The 14801-nt window shown below is 50.3% G+C and overlaps 1 protein-coding gene across 2 annotated transcripts; it reads left to right on the forward strand.

Moving 5' to 3' along the window:
* The first annotated feature begins 3895 nt into the window (after positions 1-3895).
* Positions 3896-11264, forward strand: OSR2 (odd-skipped related transciption factor 2). Of its 2 annotated transcripts, XM_055303536.1 has the most exons (4): positions 3896-4120; positions 8051-8819; positions 9820-9919; positions 10682-11264. In XM_055303536.1, exons 2-4 carry the CDS (start codon positions 8164-8166, stop codon positions 10862-10864), a joined length of 939 nt encoding a protein of 312 aa, XP_055159511.1. In that variant the 5' UTR covers positions 3896-4120; positions 8051-8163; the 3' UTR covers positions 10865-11264. The 2 variants fall into 2 exon arrangements, with proteins under 2 accessions (XP_055159511.1, XP_055159510.1); XM_055303535.1 differs by lacking the exon at positions 3896-4120 and having other exon boundaries at positions 8066-8819; positions 10764-11264.
* The last annotated feature ends 3537 nt before the right edge of the window (positions 11265-14801 follow it).

Consider the following 14801-nt stretch of genomic DNA (forward strand, 5'->3'; position numbering starts at 1 on the left):
CTCTCCCGCAGGAACAGTGTCCGAGGCCTTGGAGTCCGCTGGAATCCGCCCGCACGCTCTCCGCGCCGGGTCAGAACCCGGGTCTCCTCCGCGCCCTGCGGGAGTCGGCGTCTCCGGGAGCGGCGCCGTGAGTCCGAAACCCGTCGTAGAAACCCCCCAGGCCAGAAGTCGCCGGGGGGCCATCGCGTGGGGCGCTTCGCAAGGGCCCAGCGGTGGGGGCCGAGCAGCCGGTGGGCCCCGACGGCAGGCCGAGGCCTCCTCTCCGGCAATTCCGCGGCGCACAGGACCCTGCCTCCGCCGCCAAGGGGCTCAGGGCGAGGGGAAAGGAATTCTGCCGCCGGCGGGGTGGCTGCCGGCTACGCACACGCGCCCCGGAGCCTGCGGCCGGTGACCACCCGGGCCCCTGGGCCGGGAAGTGCTCGGCACTTGCCTCCAGGGGGCGCTGCGACTCTTCCCGCCGACCGCGGAGCTCGGCCCGCGGCGGTGCCTGCGCATCCCGTCCCGGTGTAGAGCGCCCACTGGAACATACTTTCTTAAAAGATAAAATTCTTAGTTGCTTGGTCCCTGTTCCACACCCTCAGTTCTAAGCCCAGTGCCCGGGAGCCTCCCCTAGGTGTTCACGGGCCCCCCTCACTGCTCCGCGGCCGCAGCACACACGCCCCAGAGTAGCCGGGCTTCTCGCTCCTCCGGGATCTGGGAGCGCGGCAAACAGTGCGGGAAGTTCAAATGCAAAAGGTCCCCGCCCTAAGGAGGCTGAGGAAGGCTCGGAGAAAGGGAGGCGACTTCTCAGAGAAAATGGCAGCTGGAGTCCCTGGAGAAAAAGATGGGGTTACCATAATTTGCGTCTTAAAGGGTAAACATTTTTAGGATAATCGCAGTGCGCGCTAAGAATTAGCTGCAAGGAAGCCGGCCGTCTGACACCTGCTCGCTGCTTAACCGGCGGAGCCTCCTGGGTGGGCCGTGGCGGGGGGAGAGGGGACTACTCTGCGGGCGCTTCCCTCCTCCAACCCAGTTTCCTCTCCCCGGCCTTCACCCCGTCCTCCAGGGGCGTAAACTTTCGGCAGTTCAGGTTTGAGCAGCAACTGCTCGCGCGCCCCTCATCAGTCTGTTAGCCACTGCCTTGGAAGCGTCCTTGGGGTAGAAAACCCAGAACCCCAGAGCGAAGACAGCAGATGACCGTGTCCGCGGAAATGTCAGGCTGAACCGGCCGCGCGGCTCCCGGGGACGCAGGGCCAGTGGGACTGCTGCGCAGAGCTTCAGATCCCCGGGAGCAGCCGGGCCACGGCAGGCGACAGGACTTCCCTCTCCGCACACCTGGACCCCACGACTCGCCGTGGGGCCTGTCTTCCCAGCGGAGCGTTGGCGTGCGGGGAGGCCAGCCGGTGAGGCTGCTCCAGGGTGGGCCCCCACACGGCGTGCGCTCTAGACGCTGGCGTGAGCAAGGGGCTCGCTGGGGCTGAGCGTGGAGAAACCCAAGGGCCCACCGTGGTGGGCGCGGAGGTGGCTCGGGGAGCCCTGCGTGCGGCGCGAAGCTCAGCCACCGGCTCGCCCTCGGCCTGGAGCGCGCACCTGCCTGGTGCGGCGGCGGGGCCTGGGGACTGCGTAGGCGCTGCCCGCCACGCGGCTTCCCCAAAGCCCGGAACTCGTCGACCCTTCCTTACCTTTCAAGCAACAGCAGCCCTCGGGCCAGCGTAGCCCAGACTCCACTGTGGAATTTCGGAAGCTGGGGTGGGCGAGGTAAACACGTTTATGAAAAAACCTGGGCTCAGGAGGTTTGCGGAAAGAGGGCGCAACTCGTGGGTGGTTGGCAGTGCTGTCGGCCCCGCAGGAACAGCTGGCGGTGCCTCGCACACACACACAGGCCGGGTGCGAAGGTGTGAAGCCGGCCGCTGGGGGGTTGCCTCCACTTTGGAAGAGGAAAGACGAAGCGTAGGAACGCTCTTCAGGTCACCACCCCGGGTGTGTGTGTCCTGGGGGTCTGAAAGAAGAGAAAGTTCACTCCAAATCTTCCAAATTGAGAAAAGCTGCGGAAGGAATGAGGTGGTTAGAGAGAGGGGACCACAGGCATCTCGGTACTTGGAGCTCAGGACTGAGCGCTGAAATGAAAGCACCCCTACAGAACCACTAGGGGAAACGTGTTGTTGTTGTTGTTGTTGTTGTTGTTGTTGTTGTTGTTGTAGTTTTAAACCCCTGAACTCTTAGGCATTCTGCTTCTTCCACGCTGTTTGTCAAATCCGCTTTAAGCAGTTAAAGACTGGAGGATATTAAATACTTGGTTCTCCATTCCAAGCTCACTTTTTAACCTTCGAGAATTTGAAATTGGGGGGAAAAAAAAGGTAAAAAAGGATCTACTATCCCTGGGTTACGTTTTACCAAAGGAACGAAATATTCCGTCCATCTGGGCATAAATAAAATAGAAGGAATTGTATCTTAATACAGCACTATCTCGTAGCTTCTGCCAGGCTCACCACTCACTGTTTAACCTCTGGGCAGGTTATAGTCTTCTGCTCTTATTTGCCCACTACCCCGCACAATGAGATTATTTGACCTGTCCTTTGGGGCGGCACATCCAACACCATCTTTTGACGGAACACTTTTGAATTTTAAGAGCTGGAGCATTTTGGCTGGAAAACTTGCCCCTCAAAGCGCGAACTTGCCGGGGGCTAACGCAAATCCCCTCCAGTGACTCCTTTGGGACGAAAGGCGTTTTGCTCAATGTTGTTCACGCAGATCTCATCTGGAAAGAAGCTATTTAAAATGAGTGTGTCATTCCCTTTCTGTCACTCGATCACCCTACTTACAGCGTAGCTGAAGTGTGTTCTGCAATTACACTCACACAGAACCAAACATTTAGAAGATCCTGAAGAAATGTATCGCTACACCAAATTCGATTAAGTTTCCTGGAGACTGAACAATGAATTGTATTTCTTTTTCTGGGAATGAAGATGTACATGTTTTGAGAAGCTACAATAGTATTTTCCGAAATTTTTAAAATGATCGTTCTTCACCCATTCCAGATGGATTCCGTATTGTTTACCAAAGGGTCGCAGATGCCCACCCTTTAACCAAGTTGGTTAACTGCTTATAAAATGTGCACTGGCTGATTAAACCTTAAATATTGGAAGAAATTTCTGGGACATTCTACATATGTCTTTGCAGCAATTGCGGAATTAATCAATTGTCATCTCTAAAGCCAAACTTCGTTTAGAAAACAGCAAGCAAAAGCAGACTACAGTTATAATTGACAAAAAGAATGTGCAAAGCTGTACTTAAAATTGAGGGAAGGATGATGTATTTTGGAGAATGCAATCTAGAACCGATTGATTTTACTCTACGGAGAAGATGGTTATATTAAACTTGTCAAGATGTTGAAATTAGTCTGGAGAGCGCGAAGTAAAACTACAACATGCCCGCAGGGTCTTCAGGGAGCAAAGAACCAGTTGTTCGGTTTCTAACACTACAAGGAGAAGTGGCACCGCGAAGGAAAGAGGGTGGGCTTTGCTTGTGTGTGCGCTTCGAACCGAGTCACCTTCGGCTCATCTCTGTAACAGGGAAACCTCGAGCAAACCTGCTCCTTTAAGACTCAGTTGCTATCCAAACACAAGTAAACAGAGTGGACCATTAGCGGGCGCCGGGCGCGGAGGCGGAGCCAGGCTCGGAGGGCCCCGCGCCGCCGCGGGACGCCCGCCCGGAGGGGAGGCGGGGCTGCTACTAAAGCCCGGGACGCCGGGCGGCCAGCAGCCTGGGGAGGGACGCGGGCGGGAACGGAGCTCCGAGCGCTCGCTGCTGGAGGGCAATGGCCCTGCGAGACTGCGGGCTCCGACCTGACCTGGAGTCGGCGGCCGGAGGCGTGCGGAGGCGCGGGGTTCCGGGCGCGCGCTAGCGCCGGCTCTAGCCACCCTCGGGTTTTGCAAACTCCGCGTGGACGGAGCTGGACCTCGGCGAGGATCCGCTCTCCTGCTGTGCTGCTCGTCGACCTCCGGATCATGTCCGCGGCTCCCGGGATTCCGCTCGGAGAAAGAAGTCTGCCCGGCGCGGGCCCAGTGACCTTCCCGAGCTCCGCGCCTCGCCACCTGGGCCGGGTCTGAGCGGCGCTGCCCGGCGGACCTTTCTGGGCGAGGTGAGTGTCCGCTCCGGGACGGAGCCGCAGCCGCCTTAGGGAAGGAAGGGTGCGGGGGTGCTCGGGTTCTCGGCCGGGCGCGCCGCGACTTCGGGGACAGGAAATCATACGGACGCGATCTTGGGGCGTCGTCGTGCTTCTCACTCCGTCGGATCCCCGGCACTCCACCCCCAGCCAGCACTCAAGGACACACACTGTTAGGTGTCGATTGCAGTTTTGTTTTTGACATTGAATCATAGCATTCATCCAGGCTTTTACAAAAGCTGACCCAAGGTACGCTGAGATAAAACCCCACAATCGTGTGGCGTTTCTGACGCTGCGGTAGTGTTCCTGGTCCGCCCGTCCCGGGGCAGCCGCGACGGCGCAGCGCGAACGCGCGGGGACTCACGCTGCCGGCCTAGCCAGCGCTTTGCAAGAGGGAAGTAAGAGTTCAGTCCTAGGTGATTCTCCAGCCTTGTAGCTGGCCTTCGGATTCCCCTCCCACCCTCCAGTCCTGGAGGAGGGAGCCGAAGGCAAACTCCCCGGGGATTTATACGCTTAGATTCCCGTAGCAGAGCTACAGAGAAAGGAGTGGCGGTTGCAGGGAAGGAGGGAGAGAAAGGTGTTTGTGGAGGGAGCGCTGGGTCCGTCTCCCTACCTGTTAGCAGAGAACAAAAGAGGGTTGGCGTTTCCGAAGCGAAACGGCGCAGACAGCTACTTTCTCTGCTAAACAGACTGCAGTCTTGAACAGAACAAGAAAATACGCAGGGGGAGCGAGGAAGCAGAGAGAAACAGAACCCTGATTATGCGGAAGGCATCTTAATTTAATTAACTCCTTGGGAAGGCAGAGGCGCGGCGAAGGGGGCAGGAACTTCCCAGCCGTTTCCCTCTGTTCACCTGATCCAGGCTGGCCATCATTATTACTTTTTAAATGATCTAGTCCTTATATCTGCTAGGACTATTGCTCTTATTTATGTAAAATTCCACTGTGGCTTGGGCTGAAATTCAGCGAGTCTATGGACCCATCAGTCATTTGTCTCACACCAACACACAGATTTTAGCAGATGACCCCTGCCTGTATATTATTTTTAGATAACTCAGTGTAATAGCAGCATTACCAAAGAGCAAGACTCCATCAAATTACCACATACCTTTCCCCCCCCCCCAACGTTTTGAAAGCTTCACTGAACTGAAATTAGTTATGTACACATCTCACTTGTTGACAACCAGTGACCTAAATTTTACAAAACTTCTATACATGCCTGGAAATCCCTGTGAAGAAGACTGCTGAAAGAAAACTAGCCTCTGCTCCACCAAAATATTAATGTCTTTTCACGGGTTCTTTCCTTGAAAAATTAAAAGTAAGGAGTGGTCCGAAAAGGAGTAGAGAGAAATGACAGCAGAGGAGGAGGATGATCGCTGTTATTGCCTGAAACTCAGTGTGGGAATTACATGCTCAACTCTAGACAAAACGAAAGTACTTTAGATCTCTTCACTGACTTAAAATATCTTTTGACGTATATTTGTAGCAACTCAGTGGGAGAGTGGAAATCTAAATTCTCTAATTACTTATGGCAAAAGTGTTTGCTGGATATTTAGGTCTGTTCTGTTTGTAAAAGTGTTGAAGTCACCAATGGTTTGCTCTTCCTCTATGAAGAAACTATCTGTCCTGCAAATTAAAATGAAAACTTACTATGAAATACACTTTTGTGCCATTTTGGATCTGAACTGTAATAGAGCTGCTAATTTTTGTTATAAACCACTTGAAGAAGGGAAGGAAGATGGCACTCTGCTTTCTGCTGGCAGAATTAACATGTCATGTTTAGGGCAGATTTCACTTAGTGCATGTGACATGGAACTCACAGGTGGTGATATTCCTTCAGTTGACAACCTCCCTCACACCCCACAACAGTGGTAGGAGTTGTACTTTGCCTCCTGTATTTATTTCTAAGAAATCTAGTCTGGGAATACACCCAAATAATAATTTCAATTTCCTCTCTATGGGGGAGACCACTTTTTAACTGGGGAAAAATAATATTTTGAATCTCTGGAAAATCCTCATTACACAAAAAGGAGGAAATAAAAGTGCAATTTATTTTTTTAATGGAAGAGGAAATAATCAGAATACCGGGGATGTTAGTAGAATCCTTTTTTTTTTCTTTCCTGCCTTTCTAGGAGGGCTTGAGTGTTGCCACTGAACAAAAAATGAATCGTGATTTGTGGTGGGAAAGTTTATTACTAATGGAGGTTTACAGTTTCGGTTGAATGGTCTGAGACCCTCTGACAGTTGCACACCTCCCATTAACTCCCAGTCCGAACTCCCAGACCGAATACCACCAGGCCGAGGCGAGGCGGGTCATTAACAAATCCCCGTCTCTGAGCACTCCAAACAGAAGAGGCGGGAGAGAAGGCGTGGGCCTCCGGGGGCGACCGAATTCTGACTTGTCAGAGCCCGCGTCTTTAGCGCAGCCACGGGGACACTTCACCGTCGGCTAGAGAGGATTCCGGCGCGCAGAGCAGTGGGCGGTGGGGGGGAAGACGGGACAGACTTTCCCACCTTCCTGCTGGGTTCCTGCTGGGTTCAAACGCCGGGCTTCAGGGTCGGTGGCTCTAAGCTGCCCGCCTGCCCCGCTCCGGGAAGGGCGCTTAGCTGTGAGCCACCCACCTGGCTGCCCTGGGAGCTGCCCTCCGAGGCGGAGGCGAGGCCCAGGTCCGCTGAACGGCGGCGGGCAGTGGGAAACAGTGGGCTCACCCTGGGCACAGGTGAGGACCCCGAGCAGCCTGGGTCTGAAATCCGACCTCTGTGTTGCCATTCGGGGCGCAGGGAGGTGGGAGTGTGTGCGCCCCGCTTAGGCCCAGGCCGCGCTCGTCTTCCAGCAGATAAACGAGCTTCCTCCAGGCCCGCAAAGCCGCACTGTGCCCCGCCAGCTGTGGCTCCCCTGCTGCCCCTCCCGTACCCCTTCCTAGGGAGCCCACTCTCCTCTCCACTCCTCTTTTCTACTGAGGCCTCCCTGGTGTAGGAGCGCGCCTGGTGCCAGCCCAGGAATCCGCTCCGGCCTCCCAAGGGCTTGGCGCTCGGTCTGGGAGAAGGGGTTCCGGCCTTAGGGAGGTTCTCCGCCCACCTACCCCTATCCCACACCACCGCACCCCACCCCCTGGGAGTCTGAACCATCTAGAAGGGATCTTGGTGGGGGGTGGGAGGGGACGGCCCCTGGGAAGGAGGAGGGGGGCAATTCTAGGTTGAACCTGGCCCCCGAAGCGTCACTTTCCTTTCCTGCGGCCCCGTCACCGCTGATAAATGGGACTGAGGCAGAGGAAGGAAAAAGAGGACCTCCGAGGTCAGCGTGGGGCGAGACCGGCCCTTCCTAGGACGCTGCGGCCCTGGAGCGCAAAGTGCACCCCCGCTGCGCTCCAGCACCCGGGAAAGGCGGCGCTGGGCAGGGGCAGCCGGCGGGGGCGCAGCGTGTGACCGGCAGCACCGACTCTACCGGCCCTCGGTGTGGTCCCCCAGGGAGCTCGGAGGCGCCCGGGCGACAGGAGCGGCCCTAGGCCTGCGGGTATTGGCGTCGCGCGTCATTGCCTTTGCCCGAGCTTCGCGGGACCGGGTGGGGTGGGTGGGCAGGACTGGGTGCTGCCTCCGCCAACGCACCCTGCACACATACACCGCCCGCCTTTCTTTCTCCCGGGGTGCCCGCAATCCGACCTTCCTGCGGGCGCCCACGGAAGGGCCTCCAGGGTGCCCCGCTCGCCGGAAGGCCACTTCCTGGCCCCAGGGCCGAGCTCGGTGCAGACTGGCCTGGCAGGCGCTCACCACTCCTTTGGGGGACCCCGGAGTAGAGGGAGGAGGAGGACTTTGAAGGAAGGTGCGGTAAGCCGCGCCGGCGCCACAGGAAAGGCCGAGCCGGCTTGGGTAACAGTCACAACCCCCCCTCTCTTCCCTGCCATTTTTAGGGTTTTATCTGCGTGCTGTTGTCTCTCTGGGTTTTCACCGGAGCCCCACGCCCACCTGCCTCTGAGTCCTGGAAGGAAGGGGCGGTTCCCTCCGCCCCCCAGCACCCGGGAAAATGGGGAGCAAGGCCCTGCCGGCGCCCATCCCGCTCCACCCGTCGCTGCAGCTCACCAATTACTCCTTCCTTCAGGCCGTGAACACCTTCCCAGCCGCGGTGGACCACCTGCAGGGCCTGTATGGCCTGAGCGCCGTGCAGACCATGCACATGAACCACTGGACGCTGGGGTACCCCAACGTGCACGAGATCACCCGCTCCACCATCACCGAGATGGCGGCGGCGCAGGGCCTCGTGGACGCGCGCTTCCCCTTCCCGGCTCTGCCCTTTACCACCCACCTCTTCCACCCCAAGCAGGGAGCCATTGCCCACGTCCTCCCAGCCCTGCACAAAGACCGGCCCCGTTTTGACTTTGCCAATTTGGCAGTGGCTGCCACGCAAGAGGACCCCCCTAAGATGGGAGACCTGACCAAGCTGAACCCGGGGCTGGGCAGCCCCATCTCGGGGCTCAGTAAATTGACTCAGGACAGAAAGCCCTCCCGAGGGAGGTTGCCCTCCAAAACGAAAAAAGAGTTTATCTGCAAGTTTTGCGGCAGACACTTTACCAAATCCTACAACTTGCTCATCCACGAGAGGACCCACACAGATGAGAGGCCATACACGTGTGACATCTGCCACAAGGCCTTCAGGAGGCAGGATCATCTGCGGGATCACAGGTGAGGTTGGCCTGGGAAGGGAAGGCAACTTTGTCCAGAGTACCGAGTCCTGAGAGATATTCCAAATGTCCCTAAAATCCCCTCTGAACTAGAACATATCCCCCAAAGGCCCTTGCTGGCCAGCTACAGTGGACCTCCAACATTTACCTTTTTCCTCTGCGGCCTCCTACTCCGACCTGTCCTTGTTTGGAATGCCGGAGGGCCTTTCCTCATCCCTAGGCAGTTACAATCTGGTGGGTTGGCCTTGGCCCTGAGATCAGTTTCCCCTTGATCCGTTGCCAAGGGGGGCGGGGAGAAGGGCAGTGGGTAAAGCCAAGGGACCCCTAAGACCTTCCTGTGGTGGGTAGTAGTCCGGGCTGCTGTCAAAACCACTTCTAGAAATGTCCCTTGGCCACCGCTACTGGGTTCCCTTCCTTCCCTATCTCCCCACCCCTCAGGTACACCCCAGAGCCTACCAAGGCAACCTTTCTTTTATTTTATTTATGGGGGTCTTGAGATCACTGACTTTAGAAACAGCCCCTCACAGCCCCCCTCCAAGACCTTAAACTCTACATTAATAAACGGCAACTGAAGAAATACTGTAAGTCTTTTCCTCGGGGGAAAAACTTCCCAGGAGAGAGGTTGGAGATCTCTTTGGACTCTACTTGCAATTCCACAGGGCTAGGACTTCAGTTGGGATTCTCCACGGCTGTTTAGGGATTTGCTAAAATAGTTCCCCTAAATTCTATCTTGCCTAACATCCCAATTTGGCCAGTTTAAGTACCAGAGAAAACCATACAGACCAAGAAGGACTCATTCCGGCACAATTTTGAGCTCCAGAACAGCCAGAGAGGGCGATCAAGTGTAGATAAAGCCAGAGGAAAAAATACAATCTAAAAACATAAATAAAGGGAATCCTGTTTCTTTTGTCCTTTCACGACTTCCTTTGGAATAACTGTCAAAAGAAACTCCTCACTATGGTGGTAAAACCATTTCAATGAAACCTTATATTGATTTACAGGTATATCCATTCCAAAGAAAAACCTTTCAAATGTCAGGAGTGTGGGAAAGGATTTTGTCAGTCCAGAACTCTAGCAGTTCACAAAACTTTACATATGCAGGTAAGTTTGTTTTCTTGTTTAAAGACAATGGCTGGTTTCGTTTTATCATTTTCGCTCTTAAAAGGTGTTCAATGGCAGGCACTTTCTCTTAAAAGGCCATGTTTAGATTTAGCTTTCTAGGTGGGGAAAACACTCAACCTTTTTATATACACACAAAAAAAGTAATCTTACTTAACACAAAACATTACTATATTTTTCTTAAAGAAAAGGCCATTCTCTATATTCTAAATTCTAATTTTAGAATTATTATTCCCCCCATCTGATCTGCCCTGCATTTAAAGCTTTCGTGTTTGAGAGGAAATAAAGGTAATTTTGATAATGGAGGCATGATGAAATCCCATATGCTCACTCTCCCAGGGGCCTCATAATTTGTAGTTTACAGAACATTGAGGAATAGTTTAATTTTCCAGCAAAGAGGAGCCTTATTGCCTGGGAGAATGTCATTCCTTAAGAGAGGATTAGCGTTTTTCCTTCCTCCTTTTCCTGCCTGTGACACGGTGATGAAATGTAAAGAGCTGGAAATCACAAAGCCCACCACGGTGGCCACCAGTAGTTATCTGTGCAATTGGGCCTCTGTGTGTGCCTGCAAGTGTGTTTCTGCGATTGGAGGATTAGGAGCCAGATTTGTTCCTGCAAGTCCCCTCTTTTGTTGTCGTGCACGTGTTAGGTTAATGCTTGTGATACGGATAAGACAGAAACTATTGAGAAGGGTGCGGTGGTGGTGTGAAGGATTAATCCTTTGCTTGCTTCACATCTGAACAGGAATCTCCACACAAATGTCCCACATGTGGAAGAACCTTTAATCAGAGAAGTAATCTGAAAACTCACCTTCTCACCCATACAGACATCAAGCCCTACAGCTGCGAGCAGTGCGGCAAAGTGTTCAGGCGAAACTGTGATCTGCGGCGGCACAGCCTGACTCACACCCCGAGGCAGGACTTCTAGAGAAGCCCAGGATGTGTCCCATGCTGCCGCCGCTCCCCTCCCCAGACACCTCTCCAAGCCTCCCACCCAGGGGTCGCACCCCCAACCCCTTACTGACCCCAGCTCCTCCTCCCTTGCAGCAGCCACACCTGCAGCTCCAGGGAGTTAACTCTTCTTCTCGAGAACTGAAAACTGTAGAAAGCCACACCAGTACATCCCTTCACAAAGAGCATATGCTAGTTTCTTGTAGATATTCACAGCTCATTTTAGAGCTCTGTACATAATGTCATGGGTCTTTGTTTTGTTGTTTTGTCTTGTTTGTTTTTGTATCTTGTTGGATGCACCTAGATATGGAAAATGGAAGCCAAATTTATCTTTAAAGAGTGTATTTTCAAAATAAAACTTCTTGTTTGTTTCAACACTTCTGCAAAAGTGTCTTACTATTTAACTTTGTTTTTTCTTCTGGGTTCTGGAAGAGTAGGGTGCCTCTAAAATATTCAATACTTTTAAAATATTTTATTTATTTATTTATTTATTTATTTATTCATTCATTCATTCATTCATTCATTCAAGAGAGAGGCAGAGACATAGGCAGGGGAGAAGCAGGCTCCTTGTGGAGCCTGTGCAAGACTTGATTCCAGGACCCTGGGATCATGCCCTGAGTGTGAAGGCAGACTCCACTGAGCCACCCTCACATCCCTAAAATATTCAATATTGAGAGGGTTCTTTGTCCCTAGGTTTTAAAAATGAGACTTCTCACATTTTTTTTACTGAAACTTCAGCTCTTCCCTTTCTGTATTGTGGCAATTTGGAATTGGAATTTTTGTTTTTCAAAGATATTAAAATTGATATCCTTAAGGTTTTATCCCTTTTTGTTTATTCTAATTCCTTATATATTATGCCTTCAGATAAAAGCAATATAATGATCATTATTAATAACATACAACTCCATGACTGCCCTACCTGAAAGCCCAAGGTGAGAAAAGTCCTTGACCTAATGTCAAAATTTATGATGGACAACTTCTCTTATCATCAGCTTTGAACACTAGGACTTAGCACTATAGACACTTTATTTTGGTTTCAGGAGAGAGCCTAATAATCCTCCTATAGAAGAGTGCAGGAAGGTACAACCTTTAGAAGATGGCAGGCAAGAGGAGAAAGGAGAAACTACTTAGCCGTGAAAATATTTCTTTCCTAAGGTGGAGATGCTTTCTTCTAGAAGGTTCAGCTTTCTTTGCAAAGCAAACTAAGTTAGGTCCCTTGCAAAGTTTCCATCACTGGTTAGCCTTTTGTCCCTGGGAAAATGCCAGAAGTATAGGTACTCTGTATGGAGCTCATGGCAAGTATATAATAATCTCCTGAGGCATTTTAACCTTTCCCATATGGTTCCTGGGGAATCTGACCCTGGTATCATGATAGACAACCTGTATAGGATTTGAGTGGAAGGCTTTGGATACAGATAAACCGTGGTGCTATGCAGAGGCAGGAAGGGAAATAATTGGACTTAAGGAGGGAACGTAAGAGGAACCTGCGGCCCAAGAGCCCAGTAGATACTCACAGACTTTAATACTGAACAAAAGGGTGAATTAGGTATTCTCAGATTTTTTTCATTTTTATATTTGTGTTGGACGGCATGTTTCATCTTCAGGATGCTACCAGGCAATACAACCTATGTTTGTACTTTGGAATCTTCTAGAAGGGTACATAGGGATTTGAGGGCTAGAGTCCAAATATTTCACCAGGGCCTTGTTCAATACAACTTACAAAGATGTTTCAAAAAGTGTTCCACATTCAGTGCTTATTCTGTTCTTAGGGGAGCTGGCTGGAAGTCACTTCTGCTTCTCATGAGAGATGAATTTGCTCCAACAGTGTCCACTCACCAAGCCTGTGTGTCTACAAATGCATTTCCCAATATGAGATGGGCCCAGGCCTTCACTGAGGAGAGGGGGCAGGGATGGAGTGTGAGGGTGCCTGTGACTGTGGTATTTAGAAGACTGAAATTCTTGTTTGTTTTCTTGTGTTTGTACAGAATTAACTCAGTGACCTTCCTACCTCTACTCTCTCAAGATCCTGTCCACCTTGGCACAGAAGATTTGAATACTTTAGGGCGGGGTTACACATTGACTGTCCCTAGAGCTCCCCTAATCCTGCAGGCATTTTCCATGTTGTCAATCTTGCTTCCCCACCCACCCCAACAGACTACAAGCGTCAGAGTTCCATTGCACAGGGTTCAGTCCAATTATCAAAGAACAACCCTTGCTCGCTCTCAAGCTCAGGCATATCCTTGAAGTCCCTGACACAAGGATATTTAGATAGGAATAACCACAATACTGTTCCTCTGCATTTATTTTAGTTTAAAAAATGGGAATCAGAAGTGAATGAGGAAAAAATAAAGTGAAGGAAGCAGTTCCCCTTCCCGGATACACACTATTTCAAAAGTTAACATTAATTCATTAATTTATTTATGCAGTCATTAATTTAACAAATGCATATTTTGGAAGCTTGACTACTTAGGTAATTTAAGAATCTACCATAGGACTTAATTTAATAGCTCCCTTCAAGCTGCACTCTTAAAACCAGCATCTATCTAGACTTAGAAAGTGATCTAGCCTCAGAGAACACTCTTTCCACACCTCACCATCTCAGGGGAACTTATGAACAGTGGGTTCCTTCTCCTCCAAATTCAGAGTTTTGTTTTCTTCTTCCTTAGAATGTTCAAGTGTGCAGGAAATGAATCTTATGTGAGAAAAACTTTTAAGATATAAGGAAAATGATATCTTTTAGCTTATGAAATTAATCTACTGAGGGTTTTTTTGTGGGCTTGTTTTGTTTTGTTTTGTTTTGGTTTAGAGAAGAGTCATTATTTGAGTTTTAGATTAGCCTGTGTTTTTCTTACACCCTCTACCATAGTCAACTCATGAATCAATACTCCTGGCCAGAGACCAGGAATGGGAAATATCACGAGTCATAACCACAGTGCTGAAGAACTTCATTTACAACAGTTAAGTATTAAGCTGTGACTTTAATCTTATTTGTAATCCATGTGGGAGATTTTTAAAATAATATCTAAAATTTAATTGTAATCAGTTATTAATGTAAAATTATGAATGTGTGTTAGGTGCACTTATTGATACTAATATTGACATGTAGGTCATCAAAGTCCTAGGTGCTTTATTTATTTATTTATTTATTTATTTATTTATTTATTTTTAAGATTTTATTTATTTATTCATAGAGACACAGAGAGAGAGAGGGGCAGAGACACAGGCAGAGGGAGAAGCAGGCTCCATGGAGGGAGCCTGACGTGGGACTCGATCCCAGTTCTCCAGGATCATACCCCGGGCTGCAGGCGGCGCTAAACCACTGCGCCACCGGGGCTGCCCCCCTAGGTGCTTTATAATCACAGTAATTAAAATCACTATTTTGCACAGGCACCTCCTTTTTTACATGAGGAAACTTTCCAAAGTTTAACTCTAAGACAACAAATATTTAAAAAGCAAACAAATCTAAAATTTCAAATTATAAATAAACCTAGTGATAAAATCAGAAGCATATACTCGGAGTTTCTTCTACTGTTCATTTGTCAGATGTTAGCATAGACATTTGAACATTTTCTCTTAAATCATGTTCAGTCAGATATCTGTGCTCTAGTTTTGATTCTGGAGGGGCAGCCTACCCCTGGAAGGCACTTCAGATATTAGTTCTTAAATACTGTCAACTTGATAGACTACATGCATTTGGATTAAACAAACAGAAACTATAGCAAATTTTAATATAAGAAGGGTGTTACCATGGCATAATGGGTTACCTTTCCTATTCCCAAAGTTATTTTAATATTAGTATAATAATAAAAAGAAAAAGATGAAACCATATAACACATTGCAAACAGGAATGACTTTCATATTTTGGAGGATTATATGTGTTTACTTTTATTAGTGTATTATATTGAGACTATATT

This window comes from Nyctereutes procyonoides, unplaced genomic scaffold (assembly GCF_905146905.1).
Source record: "Nyctereutes procyonoides isolate TBG_1078 unplaced genomic scaffold, NYPRO_anot_genome, whole genome shotgun sequence".
Lineage (NCBI taxonomy): Eukaryota > Metazoa > Chordata > Mammalia > Carnivora > Canidae > Nyctereutes > Nyctereutes procyonoides.